Source organism: Tribolium castaneum, chromosome 9 (genome assembly GCF_031307605.1).
Source record: "Tribolium castaneum strain GA2 chromosome 9, icTriCast1.1, whole genome shotgun sequence".
In the NCBI taxonomy this organism is placed as follows: domain Eukaryota; kingdom Metazoa; phylum Arthropoda; class Insecta; order Coleoptera; family Tenebrionidae; genus Tribolium; species Tribolium castaneum.
Genome location: NC_087402.1, coordinates 1,237,454 through 1,259,438, shown reverse-complemented (window position 1 = coordinate 1,259,438; position 21,985 = coordinate 1,237,454). Strand labels below are relative to the sequence as shown.

The following is a 21,985-nucleotide window of genomic DNA, read 5'->3' as shown; positions in this document are numbered from 1 at the left end:
AAATTTACTGGAGTGAGTTAAAAAAAAAATTTTTTTTTCACCTCTTTGAAGTTAAGTGTATTATTACTCAGGAAATTTTAGCAAAAAAATTGAAAATTTTAAATCTCGTGAAAAGTTGGTATAATACAGAAAATGAGCCGCTGAATTCAATGGAACAAACCGCATTGCTCTACGACTTTTAGTTTTCGAGTTATGAATTTTTTTATAATGAATAAAATTTTTCACTATGACAAATGGCTACCCTAAATTTAAGCAAAAATTTTTAAATTTTTAATTGTTGTGAAAAATTGATATATTATGTAAAATGAGCCGTAGAATTCAACCGAACAAACCGCATTGCTCTACGACTTTTAGTTTTTTTTTTATAAATTTTTTTAGTGAAAAACTTTGATCGCCTCTGTAGCCGGAACCGTTGCCCGGAGCGGCTCCGGGTTTGGTCGAAAAAATAGATAAAATTAAGCGCTATCAGATGTTTTTTTGTTCGTTGCTCTAAGTCTTACAGTTTCCGAGAAAAACGCAAAAAAAGGTTTCCATTTTCACTTTTTTTCAATTTTCAACCGCCAATTACGGCGAAACTATTAGAGTTATCGAGAAACGGAAAAATGGAGGACAACCGGAATAAAAAACTCTACAAAATGGCATAGGACTCAAGGCGATATCTCGCAAAAAAATTTTCAATTTTCAAACGCCGATTACGGCCAAACTAAAAGAGCTAGGATAAAATGCTTTTTTAGATTGGAAAGAGCACATCAAAATCTATAAGATAGAATCGGTTTTATTTGATTTAGAGACACTTTAAAAATTGACCGATTTTAAGGGGGGGGTGTTAACTTTTTTTTAATTTTTTTTATTTTCTCATTTTTGGCTAAACTATTCGAAAAAGTGGAACTATTTTGATCCATTCCTATGCAAAATGATCCGGGGAATCGATTGGCATCGAGAAAATTGCCAAATTCCCAATAGTTTTTTAGTTATAAATTTTTTAAAATTTTACCAATTTTTGCATTTGTCTCCAATTTGCTCGAAAACTATTAGTCGGAGAACAATAATTTTTTTTGAAAAAGATAGATAATTTAAAGAGCTTTCCAACGATAATACACTTCATGGGGTTATCTCTGATAGTTCCGGAGCTATTGCTTGACAAAAGTTCCGGGTACCCAAAATCGACAAAAACTGCGACGAAAATTGAAAAATCAAACTTCTAAAAATCGAACATATGGACTTTTTGTGGACTAAAAACAACTTTTGTGGGTTGTTAAGACATGTAGAAGTCCATAAAAATTTACTGGAGTGAGTTTAAAAAAAAAATTTTTTTTCACCTCTTTGAAGTTAAGTGTATTTATTACTCAGGAAATTTTAGCAAAAAAATTGAAAATTTTAAATCTCGTGAAAAGTTGGTATAATACAGAAAATGAGCCGCTGAATTCAATGGAACAAACCGCATTGCTCTACGACTTTTAGTTTTCGAGTTATGAATTTTTTTAATGAATAAAATTTTTCACTATGACAAATGGCTACCCTAAATTTAGGCAAAAATTTTTAAATTTTTAATTGTTGTGAAAAATTGATATATTATGTAAAATGAGCCGTAGAATTCAACCGAACAAACCGCATTGCTCTACGACTTTTAGTTTTTTTTTATGAATTTTTTTAGTGAAAAACTTTAATCGCCTCTGTAGCCGGAACCGTTGCCCGGAGCGGCTCCGGGTTTGGTCGAAAAAATGGATAAAATTAAGCGCTATCAGATGTTTTTTTGTTCGTTGCTCTAAGTCTTACAGTTTCCGAGAAAAACGCAAAAAAAGGTTTCCATTTTCACTTTTTTTCAATTTTCAACCGCCAATTACGGCGAAACTATTAGAGTTATCGAGAAACGGAAAAATGGAGGACAACTGGAATAAAAAACTCTACAAAATGGCATAGGACTCAAGGCGATATCTCGTAAAAAATTTTTCAATTTTCAAACGCCGATTACGGCCAAACTAAAAGAGCTAGGAGAACATGCTTTTTTAGATTGGAAAGAGCACATCAAAATCTATAAGATAGAATCGGTTTTATTTGATTTAGAGACACTTTAAAAATTGACCGATTTTAAGGGGGGGGTGTTAATTTTTTTTTAATTTTTTTTATTTTCTCATTTTTGGCTAAACTATTCGAAAAAGTGGAACTATTTTGATCCATTCCTATGCAAAATGATCCGGGGAATCGATTGGCATCGAGAAAATTGCCAAATTCCCAATAGTTTTTTAGTTATAAATTTTTTAAAATTTTACCAATTTTTGCATTTGTCTCCAATTTGCTCGAAAACTATTAGTCGGAGAACAATAATTTTTTTTGAAAAAGATAGATAATTTAAAGAGCTTTCCAACGATAATACACTTCATGGGGTTATCTCTGATAGTTCCGGAGCTATTGCTTGACAAAAGTTCCGGGTACCCAAAATCGACAAAAACTGCGACGAAAATTGAAAAATCAAACTTCTAAAAATCGAACATATGGACTTTTTGTGGACTAAAAACAACTTTTGTGGGTTGTTAAGACATGTAGAAGTCCATAAAAATTTACTGGAGTGAGTTTAAAAAAAAAATTTTTTTTCACCTCTTTGAAGTTAAGTGTATTTATTACTCAGGAAATTTTAGCAAAAAAATTGAAAATTTTAAATCTCGTGAAAAGTTGGTATAATACAGAAAATGAGCCGCTGAATTCAATGGAACAAACCGCATTGCTCTACGACTTTTAGTTTTCGAGTTATGAATTTTTTTAATGAATAAAATTTTTCACTATGACAAATGGCTACCCTAAATTTAGGCAAAAATTTTTAAATTTTTAATTGTTGTGAAAAATTGATATATTATGTAAAATGAGCCGTAGAATTCAACCGAACAAACCGCATTGCTCTACGACTTTTAGTTTTTTTTTTATGAATTTTTTTAGTGAAAAACTTTAATCGCCTCTGTAGCCGGAACCGTTGCCCGGAGCGGCTCCGGGTTTGGTCGAAAAAATAGATAAAATTAAGCGCTATCAGATGTTTTGTTGTTCGTTGCTCTAAGTCTTACAGTTTCCGAGAAAAACGCAAAAAAAGGTTTCCATTTTCACTTTTTTTCAATTTTCAACCGCCAATTACGGCGAAACTATTAGAGTTATCGAGAAACGGAAAAATGGAGGACAACTGGAATAAAAAACTCTACAAAATGGCATAGGACTCAAGGCGATATCTCGCAAAAAATTTTTCAATTTTCAAACGCCGATTACGGCCAAACTAAAAGAGCTAGGAGAAAATGCTTTTTTAGATTGGAAAGAGCACATCAAAATCTATAAGGTAGAATCGGTTTTATTTAATTTAGAGACACTTTAAAAATTGACCGATTTTAAGGGGGGGGTGTTAACTTTTTTTTAATTTTTTTTATTTTCTCATTTTTGGCTAAACTATTCGAAAAAGTGGAACTATTTTGATCCATTCCTATGCAAAATGATCCCGGGAATCGATTGGCATCGAGAAAATTGCCAAATTCCCAATAGTTTTTTAGTTATGAATTTTTTAAAATTTTACCAATTTTTGCATTTGTCTCCAATTTGCTCGAAAACTATTAGTCGGAGAACAATAATTTTTTTTGAAAAAGATAGATAATTTAAAGAGCTTTCCAACGATAATACACTTCATGGGGTTATCTCTGATAGTTCCGGAGCTATTGCTTGACAAAAGTTCCGGGTACCCAAAATCGACAAAAACTGCGACGAAAATTGAAAAATCAAACTTCTAAAAATCGAACATATGTACTTTTTGTGGACTAAAAACAACTTTTGTGGGTTGTTAAGACATGTAGAAGTCCATAAAAATTTACTGGAGTGAGTTAAAAAAAAAAATTTTTTTTCACCTCTTTGAAGTTAAGTGTATTATTACTCAGGAAATTTTAGCAAAAAAATTGAAAATTTTAAATCTCGTGAAAAGTTGGTATAATACAGAAAATGAGCCGCTGAATTCAATGGAACAAACCGCATTGCTCTACGACTTTTAGTTTTCGAGTTATGAATTTTTTTATAATGAATAAAATTTTTCACTATGACAAATGGCTACCCTAAATTTAAGCAAAAATTTTTAAATTTTTAATTGTTGTGAAAAATTGATATATTATGTAAAATGAGCCGTAGAATTCAACCGAACAAACCGCATTGCTCTACGACTTTTAGTTTTTTTTTTATAAATTTTTTTAGTGAAAAACTTTGATCGCCTCTGTAGCCGGAACCGTTGCCCGGAGCGGCTCCGGGTTTGGTCGAAAAAATAGATAAAATTAAGCGCTATCAGATGTTTTTTTGTTCGTTGCTCTAAGTCTTACAGTTTCCGAGAAAAACGCAAAAAAAGGTTTCCATTTTCACTTTTTTTCAATTTTCAACCGCCAATTACGGCGAAACTATTAGAGTTATCGAGAAACGGAAAAATGGAGGACAACCGGAATAAAAAACTCTACAAAATGGCATAGGACTCAAGGCGATATCTCGCAAAAAATTTTTCAATTTTCAAACGCCGATTACGGCCAAACTAAAAGAGCTAGGAGAAAATGCTTTTTTAGATTGGAAAGAGCACATCAAAATCTATAAGGTAGAATCGGTTTTATTTAATTTAGAGACACTTTAAAAATTGACCGATTTTAAGGGGGGGGTGTTAACTTTTTTTTAATTTTTTTTATTTTCTCATTTTTGGCTAAACTATTCGAAAAAGTGGAACTATTTTGATCCATTCCTATGCAAAATGATCCCGGGAATCGATTGGCATCGAGAAAATTGCCAAATTCCCAATAGTTTTTTAGTTATGAATTTTTTAAAATTTTACCAATTTTTGCATTTGTCTCCAATTTGCTCGAAAACTATTAGTCGGAGAACAATAATTTTTTTTGAAAAAGATAGATAATTTAAAGAGCTTTCCAACGATAATACACTTCATGGGGTTATCTCTGATAGTTCCGGAGCTATTGCTTGACAAAAGTTCCGGGTACCCAAAATCGACAAAAACTGCGACGAAAATTGAAAAATCAAACTTCTAAAAATCGAACATATGTACTTTTTGTGGACTAAAAACAACTTTTGTGGGTTGTTAAGACATGTAGAAGTCCATAAAAATTTACTGGAGTGAGTTAAAAAAAAAAATTTTTTTTCACCTCTTTGAAGTTAAGTGTATTATTACTCAGGAAATTTTAGCAAAAAAATTGAAAATTTTAAATCTCGTGAAAAGTTGGTATAATACAGAAAATGAGCCGCTGAATTCAATGGAACAAACCGCATTGCTCTACGACTTTTAGTTTTCGAGTTATGAATTTTTTTATAATGAATAAAATTTTTCACTATGACAAATGGCTACCCTAAATTTAAGCAAAAATTTTTAAATTTTTAATTGTTGTGAAAAATTGATATATTATGTAAAATGAGCCGTAGAATTCAACCGAACAAACCGCATTGCTCTACGACTTTTAGTTTTTTTTTTATAAATTTTTTTAGTGAAAAACTTTGATCGCCTCTGTAGCCGGAACCGTTGCCCGGAGCGGCTCCGGGTTTGGTCGAAAAAATAGATAAAATTAAGCGCTATCAGATGTTTTTTTGTTCGTTGCTCTAAGTCTTACAGTTTCCGAGAAAAACGCAAAAAAAGGTTTCCATTTTCACTTTTTTTCAATTTTCAACCGCCAATTACGGCGAAACTATTAGAGTTATCGAGAAACGGAAAAATGGAGGACAACCGGAATAAAAAACTCTACAAAATGGCATAGGACTCAAGGCGATATCTCGCAAAAAATTTTTCAATTTTCAAACGCCGATTACGGCCAAACTAAAAGAGCTAGGAGAAAATGCTTTTTTAGATTGGAAAGAGCACATCAAAATCTATAAGATAGAATCGGTTTTATTTGATTTAGAGACACTTTAAAAATTGACCGATTTTAAGGGGGGGGTGTTAACTTTTTTTTAATTTTTTTTATTTTCTCATTTTTGGCTAAACTATTCGAAAAAGTGGAACTATTTTGATCCATTCCTATGCAAAATGATCCGGGGAATCGATTGGCATCGAGAAAATTGCCAAATTCCCAATAGTTTTTTAGTTATGAATTTTTTAAAATTTTACCAATTTTTGCATTTGTCTCCAATTTGCTCGAAAACTATTAGTCGGAGAACAATAATTTTTTTTGAAAAAGATAGATAATTTAAAGAGCTTTCCAACGATAATACACTTCATGGGGTTATCTCTGATAGTTCCGGAGCTATTGCTTGACAAAAGTTCCGAGTACCCAAAATCGACAAAAACTGCGACGAAAATTGAAAAATCAAACTTCTAAAAATCGAACATATGGACTTTTTGTGGACTAAAAACAACTTTTGTGGGTTGTTAAGACATGTAGAAGTCCATAAAAATTTACTGGAGTGAGTTAAAAAAAAAAATTTTTTTTCACCTCTTTGAAGTTAAGTGTATTATTACTCAGGAAATTTTAGCAAAAAAATTGAAAATTTTAAATCTCGTGAAAAGTTGGTATAATACAGAAAATGAGCCGCTGAATTCAATGGAACAAACCGCATTGCTCTACGACTTTTAGTTTTCGAGTTATGAATTTTTTTATAATGAATAAAATTTTTCACTATGACAAATGGCTACCCTAAATTTAAGCAAAAATTTTTAAATTTTTAATTGTTGTGAAAAATTGATATATTATGTAAAATGAGCCGTAGAATTCAACCGAACAAACCGCATTGCTCTACGACTTTTAGTTTTTTTTTTATAAATTTTTTTAGTGAAAAACTTTGATCGCCTCTGTAGCCGGAACCGTTGCCCGGAGCGGCTCCGGGTTTGGTCGAAAAAATAGATAAAATTAAGCGCTATCAGATGTTTTTTTGTTCGTTGCTCTAAGTCTTACAGTTTCCGAGAAAAACGCAAAAAAAGGTTTCCATTTTCACTTTTTTTCAATTTTCAACCGCCAATTACGGCGAAACTATTAGAGTTATCGAGAAACGGAAAAATGGAGGACAACCGGAATAAAAAACTCTACAAAAAGGCATAGGACTCAAGGCGATATCTTGCAAAAAATTTTTCAATTTTCAAACGCCGATTACGGCCAAACTAAAAGAGCTAGGAGAAAATGCTTTTTTAGATTGGAAAGAGCACATCAAAATCTATAAGATAGAATCGGTTTTATTTGATTTAGAAACACTTTAAAAATTGACCGATTTTAAGGGGGGGGTGTGAACTTTTTTTTAATTTTTTTTATTTTCTTATTTTTGGCTAAACTATTCGAAAAAGTGAAACTATTTTGATCCATTCCTATGCAAAATGATCCGGGGAATCGATTGGCATCGAGAAAATTGCCAAATTCCCAATAGTTTTTTAGTTATGAATTTTTTAAAATTTTACCAATTTTTGCATTTGTCTCCAATTTGCTCGAAAGCTATTAGTCGGAGAACAATAATTTTTTTTGAAAAAGATAGATAATTTAAAGAGCTTTCCAACGATAATACACTTCATGGGGTTATCTCTGATAGTTCCGGAGCTATTGCTTGACAAATGTTCCGGGTACCCAAAATCGACAAAAACTGCGACAAAAATTGAAAAATCAAACTTCTAAAAATCGAACATATGGACTTTTTGTGGACTAAAAACAACTTTTGTGGGTTGTTAAGACATGTAGAAGTCCATAAAAATTTACTGGAGTGAGTTTAAAAAAAAAATTTTTTTTCACCTCTTTGAAGTTAAGTGTATTATTATTCAGGAAATTTTAGCAAAAAAATTGAAAATTTTAAATCTCGTGAAAAGTTGGTATAATACAGAAAATGAGCCGCTGAATTCAATGGAACAAACCGCATTGCTCTACGACTTTTAGTTTTCGAGTTATGAATTTTTTTATAATGAATAAAATTTTTCACTATGACAAATGGCTACCCTAAATTTAAGCAAAAATTTTTAAATTTTTAATTGTTGTGAAAAATTGATATATTATGTAAAATGAGCCGTAGAATTCAACCGAACAAACCGCATTGCTCTACGACTTTTAGTTTTTTTTTTATAAATTTTTTTAGTGAAAAACTTTGATCGCCTCTGTAGCCGGAACCGTTGCCCGGAGCGGCTCCGGGTTTGGTCGAAAAAATAGATAAAATTAAGCGCTATCAGATGTTTTTTTGTTCGTTGCTCTAAGTCTTACAGTTTCCGAGAAAAACGCAAAAAAAGGTTTCCATTTTCACTTTTTTTCAATTTTCAACCGCCAATTACGGCGAAACTATTAGAGTTATCGAGAAACGGAAAAATGGAGGACAACCGGAATAAAAAACTCTACAAAATGGCATAGGACTCAAGGCGATATCTCGCAAAAAATTTTTCAATTTTCAAACGCCGATTACGGCCAAACTAAAAGAGCTAGGAGAAAATGCTTTTTTAGATTGGAAAGAGCACATCAAAATCTATAAGATAGAATCGGTTTTATTTGATTTAGAGACACTTTAAAAATTGACCGATTTTAAGGGGGGGGTGTTAACTTTTTTTTAATTTTTTTTATTTTCTCATTTTTGGCTAAACTATTCGAAAAAGTGGAACTATTTTGATCCATTCCTATGCAAAATGATCCGGGGAATCGATTGGCATCGAGAAAATTGCCAAATTCCCAATAGTTTTTTAGTTATGAATTTTTTAAAATTTTACCAATTTTTGCATTTGTCTCCAATTTGCTCGAAAACTATTAGTCGGAGAACAATAATTTTTTTTGAAAAAGATAGATAATTTAAAGAGCTTTCCAACGATAATACACTTCATGGGGTTATCTCTGATAGTTCCGGAGCTATTGCTTGACAAAAGTTCCGAGTACCCAAAATCGACAAAAACTGCGACGAAAATTGAAAAATCAAACTTCTAAAAATCGAACATATGGACTTTTTGTGGACTAAAAACAACTTTTGTGGGTTGTTAAGACATGTAGAAGTCCATAAAAATTTACTGGAGTGAGTTTAAAAAAAAAATTTTTTTTCACCTCTTTGAAGTTAAGTGTATTTATTACTCAGGAAATTTTAGCAAAAAAATTGAAAATTTTAAATCTCGTGAAAAGTTGGTATAATACAGAAAATGAGCCGCTGAATTCAATGGAACAAACCGCATTGCTCTACGACTTTTAGTTTTCGAGTTATGAATTTTTTTAATGAATAAAATTTTTCACTATGACAAATGGCTACCCTAAATTTAGGCAAAAATTTTTAAATTTTTAATTGTTGTGAAAAATTGATATATTATGTAAAATGAGCCGTAGAATTCAACCGAACAAACCGCATTGCTCTACGACTTTTAGTTTTTTTTTTATGAATTTTTTTAGTGAAAAACTTTAATCGCCTCTGTAGCCGGAACCGTTGCCCGGAGCGGCTCCGGGTTTGGTCGAAAAAATAGATAAAATTAAGCGCTATCAGATGTTTTGTTGTTCGTTGCTCTAAGTCTTACAGTTTCCGAGAAAAACGCAAAAAAAGGTTTCCATTTTCACTTTTTTTCAATTTTCAACCGCCAATTACGGCGAAACTATTAGAGTTATCGAGAAACGGAAAAATGGAGGACAACTGGAATAAAAAACTCTACAAAATGGCATAGGACTCAAGGCGATATCTCGCAAAAAATTTTTCAATTTTCAAACGCCGATTACGGCCAAACTAAAAGAGCTAGGAGAAAATGCTTTTTTAGATTGGAAAGAGCACATCAAAATCTATAAGGTAGAATCGGTTTTATTTAATTTAGAGACACTTTAAAAATTGACCGATTTTAAGGGGGGGGTGTTAACTTTTTTTTAATTTTTTTTATTTTCTCATTTTTGGCTAAACTATTCGAAAAAGTGGAACTATTTTGATCCATTCCTATGCAAAATGATCCGGGGAATCGATTGGCATCGAGAAAATTGCCAAATTCCCAATAGTTTTTTAGTTATGAATTTTTTAAAATTTTACCAATTTTTGCATTTGTCTCCAATTTGCTCGAAAACTATTAGTCGGAGAACAATAATTTTTTTTGAAAAAGATAGATAATTTAAAGAGCTTTCCAACGATAATACACTTCATGGGGTTATCTCTGATAGTTCCGGAGCTATTGCTTGACAAAAGTTCCGGGTACCCAAAATCGACAAAAACTGCGACGAAAATTGAAAAATCAAACTTCTAAAAATCGAACATATGTACTTTTTGTGGACTAAAAACAACTTTTGTGGGTTGTTAAGACATGTAGAAGTCCATAAAAATTTACTGGAGTGAGTTAAAAAAAAAAATTTTTTTTCACCTCTTTGAAGTTAAGTGTATTATTACTCAGGAAATTTTAGCAAAAAAATTGAAAATTTTAAATCTCGTGAAAAGTTGGTATAATACAGAAAATGAGCCGCTGAATTCAATGGAACAAACCGCATTGCTCTACGACTTTTAGTTTTCGAGTTATGAATTTTTTTATAATGAATAAAATTTTTCACTATGACAAATGGCTACCCTAAATTTAAGCAAAAATTTTTAAATTTTTAATTGTTGTGAAAAATTGATATATTATGTAAAATGAGCCGTAGAATTCAACCGAACAAACCGCATTGCTCTACGACTTTTAGTTTTTTTTTTATAAATTTTTTTAGTGAAAAACTTTGATCGCCTCTGTAGCCGGAACCGTTGCCCGGAGCGGCTCCGGGTTTGGTCGAAAAAATAGATAAAATTAAGCGCTATCAGATGTTTTTTTGTTCGTTGCTCTAAGTCTTACAGTTTCCGAGAAAAACGCAAAAAAAGGTTTCCATTTTCACTTTTTTTCAATTTTCAACCGCCAATTACGGCGAAACTATTAGAGTTATCGAGAAACGGAAAAATGGAGGACAACCGGAATAAAAAACTCTACAAAATGGCATAGGACTCAAGGCGATATCTCGCAAAAAATTTTTCAATTTTCAAACGCCGATTACGGCCAAACTAAAAGAGCTAGGAGAAAATGCTTTTTTAGATTGGAAAGAGCACATCAAAATCTATAAGATAGAATCGGTTTTATTTGATTTAGAGACACTTTAAAAATTGACCGATTTTAAGGGGGGGGTGTTAACTTTTTTTTAATTTTTTTTATTTTCTCATTTTTGGCTAAACTATTCGAAAAAGTGGAACTATTTTGATCCATTCCTATGCAAAATGATCCGGGGAATCGATTGGCATCGAGAAAATTGCCAAATTCCCAATAGTTTTTTAGTTATGAATTTTTTAAAATTTTACCAATTTTTGCATTTGTCTCCAATTTGCTCGAAAACTATTAGTCGGAGAACAATAATTTTTTTTGAAAAAGATAGATAATTTAAAGAGCTTTCCAACGATAATACACTTCATGGGGTTATCTCTGATAGTTCCGGAGCTATTGCTTGACAAAAGTTCCGAGTACCCAAAATCGACAAAAACTGCGACGAAAATTGAAAAATCAAACTTCTAAAAATCGAACATATGGACTTTTTGTGGACTAAAAACAACTTTTGTGGGTTGTTAAGACATGTAGAAGTCCATAAAAATTTACTGGAGTGAGTTTAAAAAAAAAATTTTTTTTCACCTCTTTGAAGTTAAGTGTATTTATTACTCAGGAAATTTTAGCAAAAAAATTGAAAATTTTAAATCTCGTGAAAAGTTGGTATAATACAGAAAATGAGCCGCTGAATTCAATGGAACAAACCGCATTGCTCTACGACTTTTAGTTTTCGAGTTATGAATTTTTTTAATGAATAAAATTTTTCACTATGACAAATGGCTACCCTAAATTTAGGCAAAAATTTTTAAATTTTTAATTGTTGTGAAAAATTGATATATTATGTAAAATGAGCCGTAGAATTCAACCGAACAAACCGCATTGCTCTACGACTTTTAGTTTTTTTTTTATGAATTTTTTTAGTGAAAAACTTTAATCGCCTCTGTAGCCGGAACCGTTGCCCGGAGCGGCTCCGGGTTTGGTCGAAAAAATAGATAAAATTAAGCGCTATCAGATGTTTTTTTGTTCGTTGCTCTAAGTCTTACAGTTTCCGAGAAAAACGCAAAAAAAGGTTTCCATTTTCACTTTTTTTCAATTTTCAACCGCCAATTACGGCGAAACTATTAGAGTTATCGAGAAACGGAAAAATGGAGGACAACTGGAATAAAAAACTCTACAAAATGGCATAGGACTCAAGGCGATATCTCGCAAAAAATTTTTCAATTTTCAAACGCCGATTACGGCCAAACTAAAAGAGCTAGGAGAAAATGCTTTTTTAGATTGGAAAGAGCACATCAAAATCTATAAGATAGAATCGGTTTTATTTGATTTAGAGACACTTTAAAAATTGACCGATTTTAAGGGGGGGGTGTTAACTTTTTTTTAATTTTTTTTATTTTCTCATTTTTGGCTAAACTATTCGAAAAAGTGGAACTATTTTGATCCATTCCTATGCAAAATGATCCGGGGAATCGATTGGCATCGAGAAAATTGCCAAATTCCCAATAGTTTTTTAGTTATGAATTTTTTAAAATTTTACCAATTTTTGCATTTGTCTCCAATTTGCTCGAAAACTATTAGTCGGAGAACAATAATTTTTTTTGAAAAAGATAGATAATTTAAAGAGCTTTCCAACGATAATACACTTCATGGGGTTATCTCTGACAGTTCCGGAGCTATTGCTCGACAAATGTTCCGGGTACCCAAAACTGACAAAAATTGCGACGAAAATTGAAAAAATCAAATATCAAAAAATCGAATTTTTGTACTTTTTGTGGACTTTTAACAACTCTAAAGAGCTGTAAAGGCATATAAAAGTCCATAAAAGGATACTAGAATGAGTTTTTAAAAAAAAAATTTTTTCACCTTTTTGAAGGTACTAAGTGTGACTCGGGAAATTTTAAGCAAAAAATTTTAAATTTTTAATTCTTGTGAAAAATTGATATAATATGTAAAATGAGCCGCTGAATTCAATGGAACAAACCGCAGTGCTCTACGACTTTTAGTTTTTTTTTTATGAATTTTTTTAGTGAAAAAGTTTGATCGCCTCTGTAGCCGGAACAGTTGCCCGGAGCGGCTCCGGGTTTAATCGAAAAAATAGAAAAAATTAAGCGCTATCAAATGATTTTTTGTTCGTTGCTCTAAATCTTACAGTTTCCGAGAAAAACGCAAAAAGAGGTTTCCATTTTCGCTTTTTTTCAATTTTCAACCGCCAATTACGGCCAAACTATTAGAGTTATCGAGAAACGAAAAAATCAAGGACATCCGGAATAAAAAGCTCTACAAAATAGCATAGGACTCAAGGCGATATCTCGCAAAAAATTTTTCAATTTTCAAACGCCGATTACGGCCAAACTAAAAGAGCTAGGAGAAAATGCTTTTTTAGATTGGAAAGAGCACATCAAAATCTATAAGATAGAATCGGTTTTATTTGATTTAGAGACACTTTAAAAATTGACCGATTTTAAGGGGGGGTGTTAACTTTTTTTTAATTTTTTTTATTTTCTCATTTTTGGCTAAACTATTCGAAAAAGTGAAACTATTTTGATCCATATCTATGCAAAATGATCCGGGGAATCGATTGGCATCGAGAAAATTACCAAATTCCGAATAGTTTTTTAGTTATGAATTTTTTAAAATTTCACCAATTTTTGCATTTATCAGCAATTTGCTCGAAAACTATAAGTCGGAGAACAATAATCTTTATTGAAAAAATAGATAATTCAAAGAGCTTTCCAACGATAATACACTTCATGGGGTTATCTCTGACAGTTCCGGAGCTATTGCTCGACAAATGTTCCGGGTACCCAAAACTGACAAAAATTGCGACGAAAATTGAAAAAATCAAATATCAAAAAATCGAATTTTTGTACTTTTTGTGGACTTTTAACAACTCTAAAGAGCTGTAAAGGCATATAAAAGTCCATAAAAGGATACTAGAATGAGTTTTTAAAAAAAAAATTTTTTCACCTTTTTGAAGGTACTAAGTGTGACTCGGGAAATTTTAAGCAAAAAATTTTAAATTTTTAATTCTTGTGAAAAATTGATATAATATGTAAAATGAGCCGCTGAATTCAATGGAACAAACCGCAGTGCTCTACGACTTTTAGTTTTTTTTTTATGAATTTTTTTAGTGAAAAAGTTTGATCGCCTCTGTAGCCGGAACAGTTGCCCGGAGCGGCTCCGGGTTTAATCAAAAAAATAGAAAAAATTAAGCGCTATCAAATGATTTTTTGTTCGTTGCTCTAAATCTTACAGTTTCCGAGAAAAACGCAAAAAGAGGTTTCCATTTTCGCTTTTTTTCAATTTTCAACCGCCAATTACGGCCAAACTATTAGAGTTATCGAGAAACGAAAAAATCAAGGACATCCGGAATAAAAAGCTCTACAAAATAGCATAGGACTCAAGGCGATATCTCGCAAAAAATTTTTCAATTTTCAAACGCCGATTACGGCCAAACTAAAAGAGCTAGCAAAACGCTTTTTTAGATCGGAAAGAGCACATCAAAATCTATAAGAAAGAATCGGTTTTATTTGATTTTGAGACACTTTAAAAAATGACCGATTTTAAGGGGAGGAGGGTGTTAACTTTTTTTTAATTTTTTTTATTTTCTCATTTACGGCTAAACTATTCTAAAAAGTGAAACTATTTTGATCCTTATCTATGCAAAATGATCCGGGGAATCGATTGGCATCGAGAAAATTACCAAATTCCGAATAGTTTTTTAGTTATGAATTTTTTAAAATTTCACCAATTTTTGCATTTATCAGCAATTTGCTCGAAAACTATAAGTCGGAGAACAATAATCTTTATTGAAAAAAATAGATAATTCAAAGAGCTTTCCAACGATAATACACTTCATGGGGTTATCTCTGACAGTTCCGGAGCTATTGCTCGACAAATGTTCCGGGTACCCAAAATCGACAAAAATTGCGACGAAAATTGAAAAAATCAAATATCAAAAAATCGAATATATGGACTTTTTGTGGACTTTTAACAACTTTAGTGGTTTGTTAAGACATATAGAAGTCTATAAAAATTTGCTATGAAAAATGTTCGTGAAAAATTGGTATATCACAGAAAAGAACCCGCTGAATCCAATGGAACAAACCGTTTTGCTCTACGACTTTTAGTTTTCGAGTTATAAATTTTTTTGTTCCGCAGTTACTGCTCGATAAGTGATCCGGGTACTCAAATTTTGTAGCAACAATAGGTAAAAAAGATAAAAAACACTTGTATTTATTTAAACAAATTTTATTTTCACCTAATCTCCACTCTTACAAAATATTTAAACAATGCTACATTACAATAAATACAAATACCGAAATCAAATTTATTTAGTCACAATTACGTTTGTCCATTCAAATAACAAAACGAGGAGATTATTCCGTGTTTATACAAAAATTCGCACGATTGTTCCAACTAACTATAAATTAAATCAAGCTTCTTTCAAATCCTAAGTTTCTCGTCTCCGAAAATGTCGCCAACTCTCTCACTTCTGACCCGCGAAGACTGCGAAAAAATCCTCCACCGAAGTGTCGACTCCCCTGGCCAACTTCTCACGCACAAAATCCGAAAATTCAACGACAATGTTGCGGGATTTTTGGGCGAACACTACCAACTCACCATCAAACACACCGCCAAAAATAACACAACCCAGTCCACTTACTTCGTCAAAGCCCTGCCTTTGACCAACCACAACCAGCTGGAGTACGTCCAAGAGTCGGGAATCTTCCGAAAAGAGGTGATCTTGTACCAGAATCTCTTAACCGAGCTCAACAAAATTGGAAATTTCGCACCCAAGTGCTACTTCATCAAGGACAGTTGCATCGTTTTGGAGGACATGAAGACCAAAGGTTTCGAAATGTTGCAAAAAGAAAAATATCTGGATGAAACACACTGTATCGCAATGTTGAAAACTTTGGCAAAATATCACTCCTCGACAATTATTTACGAAAGGAAACGAAACATTACGCTGGACCAAAAATTCAAAGAGGAGATTAAAGAAGCGAGCTTTTCTTTCACTGAGGGACAGCCGAGGCAAAAGTGGTGCGTTTGTGTCACCAAATGTGTGAACGATTTAATTAAATTGCTCCCGATCGAAAACTGTGACACGATTTGTGCAAAATTCGAGCGATTTGTTTTCGAAAAAATGCCACAAATGCTCGCACCTTCCAAACAGTTTGTTAACGTTTTAACACACGATGACTTGTGGTGCAACAATTTGTTGTTCAACGATAAGCCGGAGTGCGTTTTTGTCGACTTCCAACTTGTGAGGTACACGCCCCCAGCCCTTGATTTCCTCATCAGTTTGTTTCTCAATCTCCCATACACTTATGCAATGGATAATTTCACGAAAATCGTGGACATTTACTACAAATTCCTCGTGGAAGAATTGAAGAAACACAATTTGGACGAAAGGGAACTGTCGAGGCAAGAGTTTGACCAAACTTTGGACTTTTACAAATTAGCTGCTCTGACTGAAACTGCCATGTATGCCAGTCATATTTACATCTCGGAGAAATTATCGAACGAAATTGTTGCCGATTTTCACGCTTACAACGAATTTTCGTTCATCAATCGGAGCAAATACGCAGTGAAAGAATTCCAAGAAAATTCGCACTACCGCGAACGTGTTTCTAGCATTTTGAAACCTCTGGTTGAGTTAATTAAATAAAAAACACGAAATATGTAAATGCTTTATTAGTCTTTTTTGGTACATTGTTTGATTTTCCATGCGCCAATCATGTAACGCAACCAAATCAGGCCTAAATCTTTGCCCATCTGAACTGAGCTCCAAAACGGGGTCAGTTTTGAGCCCTCGATTTCAGTCCAGTTAACAGCCACTTCACCAATTGGAATGTGCAGTTTTTGGGCGATGTACAACAACTCGACGTCAAAAGCCCTAAATACAAAATAATAATTCTTAAAATAAATTATTTAACTTTCCAAAAAAAAAAAATTAAAAACATGCAACCAACATTACACTTGTGCACACTTTGTGGACTATCGTAGTCACTTTACGATATTTTTTTTAATTTTTTTTTTTTTAATTAGTAAAACTTTACCATCTTTCCACGTGAATGCTATCGAAGCAGAGTCTCGCCGCATCCCTTGTAAATAATTTAAAGCCACACTGTGTGTCTTTGACTCCTTTAACAGTAAACAACCAAACTAAAAAATGGAAACCGTACATCAAAATAGTACGGAAAAAACTTCTTTTGGCAACTGATTCCTTCTCTAAATGGGCTCTAGAGCCCACAATAATTGCCATTTTTCCCGTTAAGTCCTCATGATTTTTCAAATAGTCAACTAAAATACCATACTTTCAATCAAACCAAAAAAAAAAAATTAAATATCCACCCCCGGTTTTGTCACAAAGACATTTTTCAAGTTTCGTGAGATCAGAAAACTTTGTGGCCCCATCGGCGTCCGCAAATAAAAGCACAGCCCCTCTTGCACTTTGCATGCCCTTTAAAAACAATTAAAAGGCGTGCAAACGATACAAATGACTTACTAATCTGACAGCCCCTCCTTTGCCCCGATTTGTCTCCAAGGCAAGCACCCTTAACTTATCAACCCCCAACTTTTTGCACCATTCATTGGCCACTTTAAGTGTCCCATCAGTGCTCCCATCACTTACTATAATAATTTCGTACGTGAAATTGCTCTGTTTACACCTTGATTCCAAAAAATCAACGCATTCCTCCAACATTGGGGGCACTAAAATCACCAATTGAGGGAAATTTGGGGCGAAAAAAGCCCACTTACGTCGGTTTTCCTCATTGTAAGCTGGTACTATCACACTTAGTTTTTTACAAGGTTTATCGTCAAGTGTCGGGAACAAAATCGTGTTTCCCGTAACAGGGTCTAAAAACTCTTTCTCTTTTTTGCTCCTTACTATTACAGGATATTGGCTTGTTGTAACAATTAGCAAAATACAAAACTAAGGACATTACATGAAATTGAGGTTACGTCACTCAGTCAACTCACCGCTAGAAATACGGAGGCACAAATTGCCGAAAAGTAAAAAAATAACAACTTAAAGGGCAAATCCATGATGAATTAAGAATTAAAGCGGAATTACTGCATTGAACTGTATTTGTGGCAATTTTTAATTTGATGTGGACATAACAATTTGTGACCTAAAGTGCAAACAACCGAAAAGTAAAAACTTAATTTTAAATTAACATCCATGCAGCATTTTCAACAAATTCAACTAAAACGTTAATCAGCCACTTTAACCAAACTGTTCTAATCAAAAACTTTACAAATCCATAAAAACTAAGAGTTTTTTTGTAAAGTTTCGACTTTAACTTACTTCTGAAAAAACCGATTTCGTTCGTTGAGTTAACGCGCCAAAAAATCTTGCTGTTTTTCACAAATGTTTCATTCAAAACGCAACCAAGTGCTAGTATTACGCTTATTACAGTGAAATTATTTTATTCCCAATAGTTCAATTACACAAAAAAATATTGGTCTAGTATTTCCCAAAAAAATAACCCTTTTAACCTCATTTTTTTTAGATCTGTCCCTTGTAAGCATGTCTTCGACCACAATTCGCGGTATCCCCGTCAACTTCCCTTGCACCCCCTACGACATCCAAGTCAACTACATGGAAAAAGTGATCGAGTGTCTCCAAAATCGCCAAAATGGGGTTTTGGAGTCCCCCACCGGCACCGGCAAGACCCTCTCCCTCCTCTGCGCCTCTCTCGCCTGGCTTGAAGTGAAAAAAGCCCAAGTGCAAGCCCACCGACTCACCACAAACGAATCAACCGATTTTCTCAAAGATTTGAACAGTGTAGCTGGGGGGCAAAGCACCCGCGGTTTCTTGGGCATGCCTACCATTATTTACGCCTCTAGGACGCACTCACAACTGTCCCAAGCCATGCAAGAGTTGAAACGAACGAATTACAACCACATGAAAGCGACAGTTTTGGGGTCAAGGGAGCAAATGTGTGTGCACCAGGAGGTGCTCAAGGAAAAGAACAGCGCCATGAAGGTGCACTTGTGTCGGTTGAAAGTGAGGGAGCGGTCGTGTCATTATTACAATAAAGTTGAACGGAAAAAGGAAGATCCCGCGATTTCGCAATTAAATATTGTGGACATTGAAGATTTGGTTAAGTTGGGGCAAAGCCACAAATTCTGCCCCTATTACATGGCCAAGGAATTGAAGCAAAACGCCGATATTGTTTTCACGCCTTATAATTACTTACTTGACCCCAAAGCCAGGAAAGCTTTGGGTCTAGAATTAGCCAATAATGTTATTATTTTGGACGAGGGCCACAATATTGAGAAAATCTGTGAAGACTCGGCCAGTATTCAGATAAAATCGGCTGATATCGCGCTTTGTATTGACGAGGTCACTGGTGTTATGAGGGCCTTAAGTGACGAAACGATACTCGATTTTAACGATAAAGAAGTCCCGAAAGACTTCACCCCTGATGAGCTTTGCATACTTAAAGAAATTTTCCTAAACTTTGAAAAAGTCCTCGATGAGATTGAGGTCAAGGCGGGGGCGCCCGAAGGCACGTACTTTGAGGGCAGCTATATTTTTGAAATGTTTAACAAGGCTGGGGTAGGTTTTCCAAAATTCCAGAAAAAGTCAATTTATTTATTTTGATATGATGTTATTGGCACTCATTCCTTTATCTTTCTGGTAATAAATAAATAATTAAACGAAAATAAAACGAAACAAATTCCAGATTAACGATGGCAATTACAATTCGGTCCTTTCTGTGATGGACAAAATAATACAGTTTTTGGCGTCTGGAAACGAGGGGCCCTTTGCCCGGAAAGGGGTCGGCTTGCAGTTATTTTCCGATTTGTTAACAATCGCATTTTCAAGCGTCAGCCCCCAGTTTAAGGAAAAAATAAAAAGGTGTTACAAGGTACTTTTTCCACTTTTTTCTATAATTCCGCCGTTTATTTGGGCACATTTAGGTCCACATTGCCGTTGAAGAGGGTAAGAAAAAAGCGGCAGATGACTGGTTGTCGAAAGCAACTCTCAAAACTCGCTCGCGTGTTCTCAGCTATTGGTGCTTCAGTCCCGGTTTTGGGTAAAATGTCAACTTTTTAAACACCATCTCCTTAATTTTCCACAGGATGAACATGTTGCTGGACCAAGGTGTCCACTGTGTCATTCTAACAAGTGGCACTTTGGCCCCCTTAAAGCCCCTAATTTCGGAACTAGAGCTAAACGTCGGCGTCCGTATTGAAAACCCCCACATTGTTAAAGGCGACCAAGTTTGTGTTAAAATTCTAACTAAAGGACCCGATGGCGAACCCCTCAACTGTAATTACCAAAACCGCGACAATCCGAATTATTTAATGTCGCTAGGACAAGTCGTATTGAATTTAATCCGAATTATTCCACACGGAGTTCTAATTTTTTTCCCGTCTTATCCGATTATGCAAAAGTGCCAACAATACTGGCAGGAGTCGGGTATTTGGGACGGAATAAATAAAATCAAAGTAATATTATTTTATTATCGACAATTTGATCAATTCAATCATTGTAGGCGATTTTTGTCGAACCTAAAGACAAAAACTCGTTCACTTTCGCCATGTCTGAGTACTATTCGAAAGTCAAAGACCCGAATTACAAGGGGGCTATTTTTATGGGGGTGTGTCGGGGCAAAGTCTCCGAAGGGTTAGATTTCGCTGATAGTAACGGCCGGGCTGTTTTTATCATAGGCTTACCGTACCCGCCTCTCAAGGACCCCAAAATTATCCTGAAAAAACGGTACTTGGACGTGTGCAATGCCAAGGACAAGGAGGTGAGGAGAAATATTTTTAGGACATTTTTATCAAACTTGCTTTTTAACAGTTATTTTTTAATAAATTCCTCAACATTTTTTATTCTCTGATTTTCTCAAAACATTCCTCAATTTTTTTAAAGTGTTTGTCTTAATTCACTTCATTTCTTCAAGGTTTCCCCCGACTTCCTCAAGCCTTTTCTTATTTTTCTCATTATTTCTTTTTAGTATTTTTATTGTTTCTTATTTCCTCAAGATTTCCCTTAAATTTTACGAATACATTCTTCTAATTATTCTCTAATCTAATCCCGAAGATTTTCCCCGATTTTTTCTACTTGAATTTATTTATTAAAATTATTTATTTGTTGTAAACTGTACTACTGTTAAAATATTGTAATAACTTTTTAGTATCTGAAGGGTGACGACTGGTACAGCTTGGAAGCCACCCGTGCCATAAACCAGGCCATAGGCCGAGTCATTCGCCATAAAAACGATTACGGCGCCATAATTCTCCTCGATTCGCGTTTCACAAACCCTCGAATCCAAGGCAATCTCTCACTATGGCTCAAAAAACACATCAAAATTATGCAAAATTTCGGAGCCTTGACGCGTGATCTCCGATTATTTTTCCAAAATGCTCAATCAAAGGTGGGAATTACCCGTTTTGTTCTAGTCTTGACTGAATTTTACAGTTGCCTGCGCCCAAACTCAGGGATGAAAATATTACGCCAAATGAAGGGGTGACAACAAGGGTTGGTAATTTTAATTTTAGTTCGAGTTCAGGTTCATTAACTCCCGCTGGAAGTAGCGGATTGGTGAATATTCATAAACGAAAAACAACGGAGAGTGAAAATCCAGTTAAAAAAATGAAAATTACTGTGATAGCTAACCGGAAAAGTGATAAGCCAGTGGAGGCTTCAATTTCGGAATATATTATTATGGTGGGTTTTTTGTGGTGTTTTTCTTGTCCTGATTGTTTGTTTTAGGTAAAAAAGACTCTAAGTCCGGAATATTTTAAGCAATTTATTAATTTACTGGCGATTTATCGAGCTAATTGCGATTTCAACGGACTTCAAACAGGTCTTGATGAGATTTTTGCTACGCGCCATCATTTAAGATATATCATCAGGGGGTTGGAGCCCTACATTAAGGATGAACACAAGAGTGCATTTAATGTATATTGTGACGGTTAATTACGTTATTTATTAAAGACATTTTGCCAAATTTCGGCTTTTTATTTTCCACCTTTTCAACAACTTGACCTGACTTAAAAACA

At 33.9% G+C, this 21,985-nt stretch overlaps 3 protein-coding genes across 3 annotated transcripts; 2 read left to right on the top strand and 1 right to left on the bottom strand.

Moving 5' to 3' along the window:
- The first annotated feature begins 15,388 nt into the window (after positions 1–15,388).
- LOC663958 (hypothetical protein) lies at positions 15,389–16,649 on the top strand. Its single transcript, XM_015979533.2, has one exon. The coding sequence runs from the start codon at positions 15,429–15,431 to the stop codon at positions 16,626–16,628; it is 1,200 nt and encodes a 399-aa protein (XP_015835019.1). The 5' UTR covers positions 15,389–15,428; the 3' UTR covers positions 16,629–16,649.
- Positions 16,638–18,119, bottom strand: wol (wollknaeuel). Its single transcript, XM_008193496.3, has 6 exons — positions 17,945–18,119; positions 17,723–17,897; positions 17,469–17,674; positions 17,315–17,423; positions 17,020–17,263; positions 16,638–16,856 (listed from the first exon to the last, which is right to left on the bottom strand). Exons 1-6 carry the CDS (start codon positions 18,008–18,010, stop codon positions 16,655–16,657), a joined length of 1,002 nt encoding a protein of 333 aa, XP_008191718.1. The 5' UTR covers positions 18,011–18,119; the 3' UTR covers positions 16,638–16,654.
- A 156-nt stretch (positions 18,120–18,275) lies between these two features.
- Positions 18,276–21,933, top strand: LOC663928 (regulator of telomere elongation helicase 1 homolog). Its single transcript, XM_015979359.2, has 9 exons — positions 18,276–18,429; positions 18,478–19,529; positions 19,657–19,842; positions 19,895–20,010; positions 20,056–20,425; positions 20,473–20,730; positions 21,118–21,357; positions 21,402–21,650; positions 21,696–21,933. Exons 2-9 carry the CDS (start codon positions 18,495–18,497, stop codon positions 21,900–21,902), a joined length of 2,661 nt encoding a protein of 886 aa, XP_015834845.2. The 5' UTR covers positions 18,276–18,429; positions 18,478–18,494; the 3' UTR covers positions 21,903–21,933.
- The last annotated feature ends 52 nt before the right edge of the window (positions 21,934–21,985 follow it).

Bases quoted from the DNA above. Each gene is read 5' to 3' on its own strand.
- LOC663928 (XM_015979359.2), top strand. From the start codon at position 18,495: ATGTCTTCGACCACAATTCGCGGTATCCCCGTCAACTTCCCTTGCACC. The intron at 19,530-19,656 runs GTAGGTTTTCCA...AACAAATTCCAG, and splicing joins AAATGTTTAACAAGGCTGGG to ATTAACGATGGCAATTACAA. The intron at 19,843-19,894 runs GTACTTTTTCCA...GGGCACATTTAG, and splicing joins AAATAAAAAGGTGTTACAAG to GTCCACATTGCCGTTGAAGA.
- wol (XM_008193496.3), bottom strand. From the start codon at position 18,010: ATGGATTTGCCCTTTAAGTTGTTATTTTTTTACTTTTCGGCAATTTGT. The intron at 17,898-17,944 runs GTGAGTTGACTG...TAATGTCCTTAG, and splicing joins GTGCCTCCGTATTTCTAGCG to TTTTGTATTTTGCTAATTGT. The intron at 17,675-17,722 runs GTAAGTGGGCTT...TGGTGATTTTAG, and splicing joins TTACAATGAGGAAAACCGAC to TGCCCCCAATGTTGGAGGAA.
- LOC663958 (XM_015979533.2), top strand. From the start codon at position 15,429: ATGTCGCCAACTCTCTCACTTCTGACCCGCGAAGACTGCGAAAAAATC.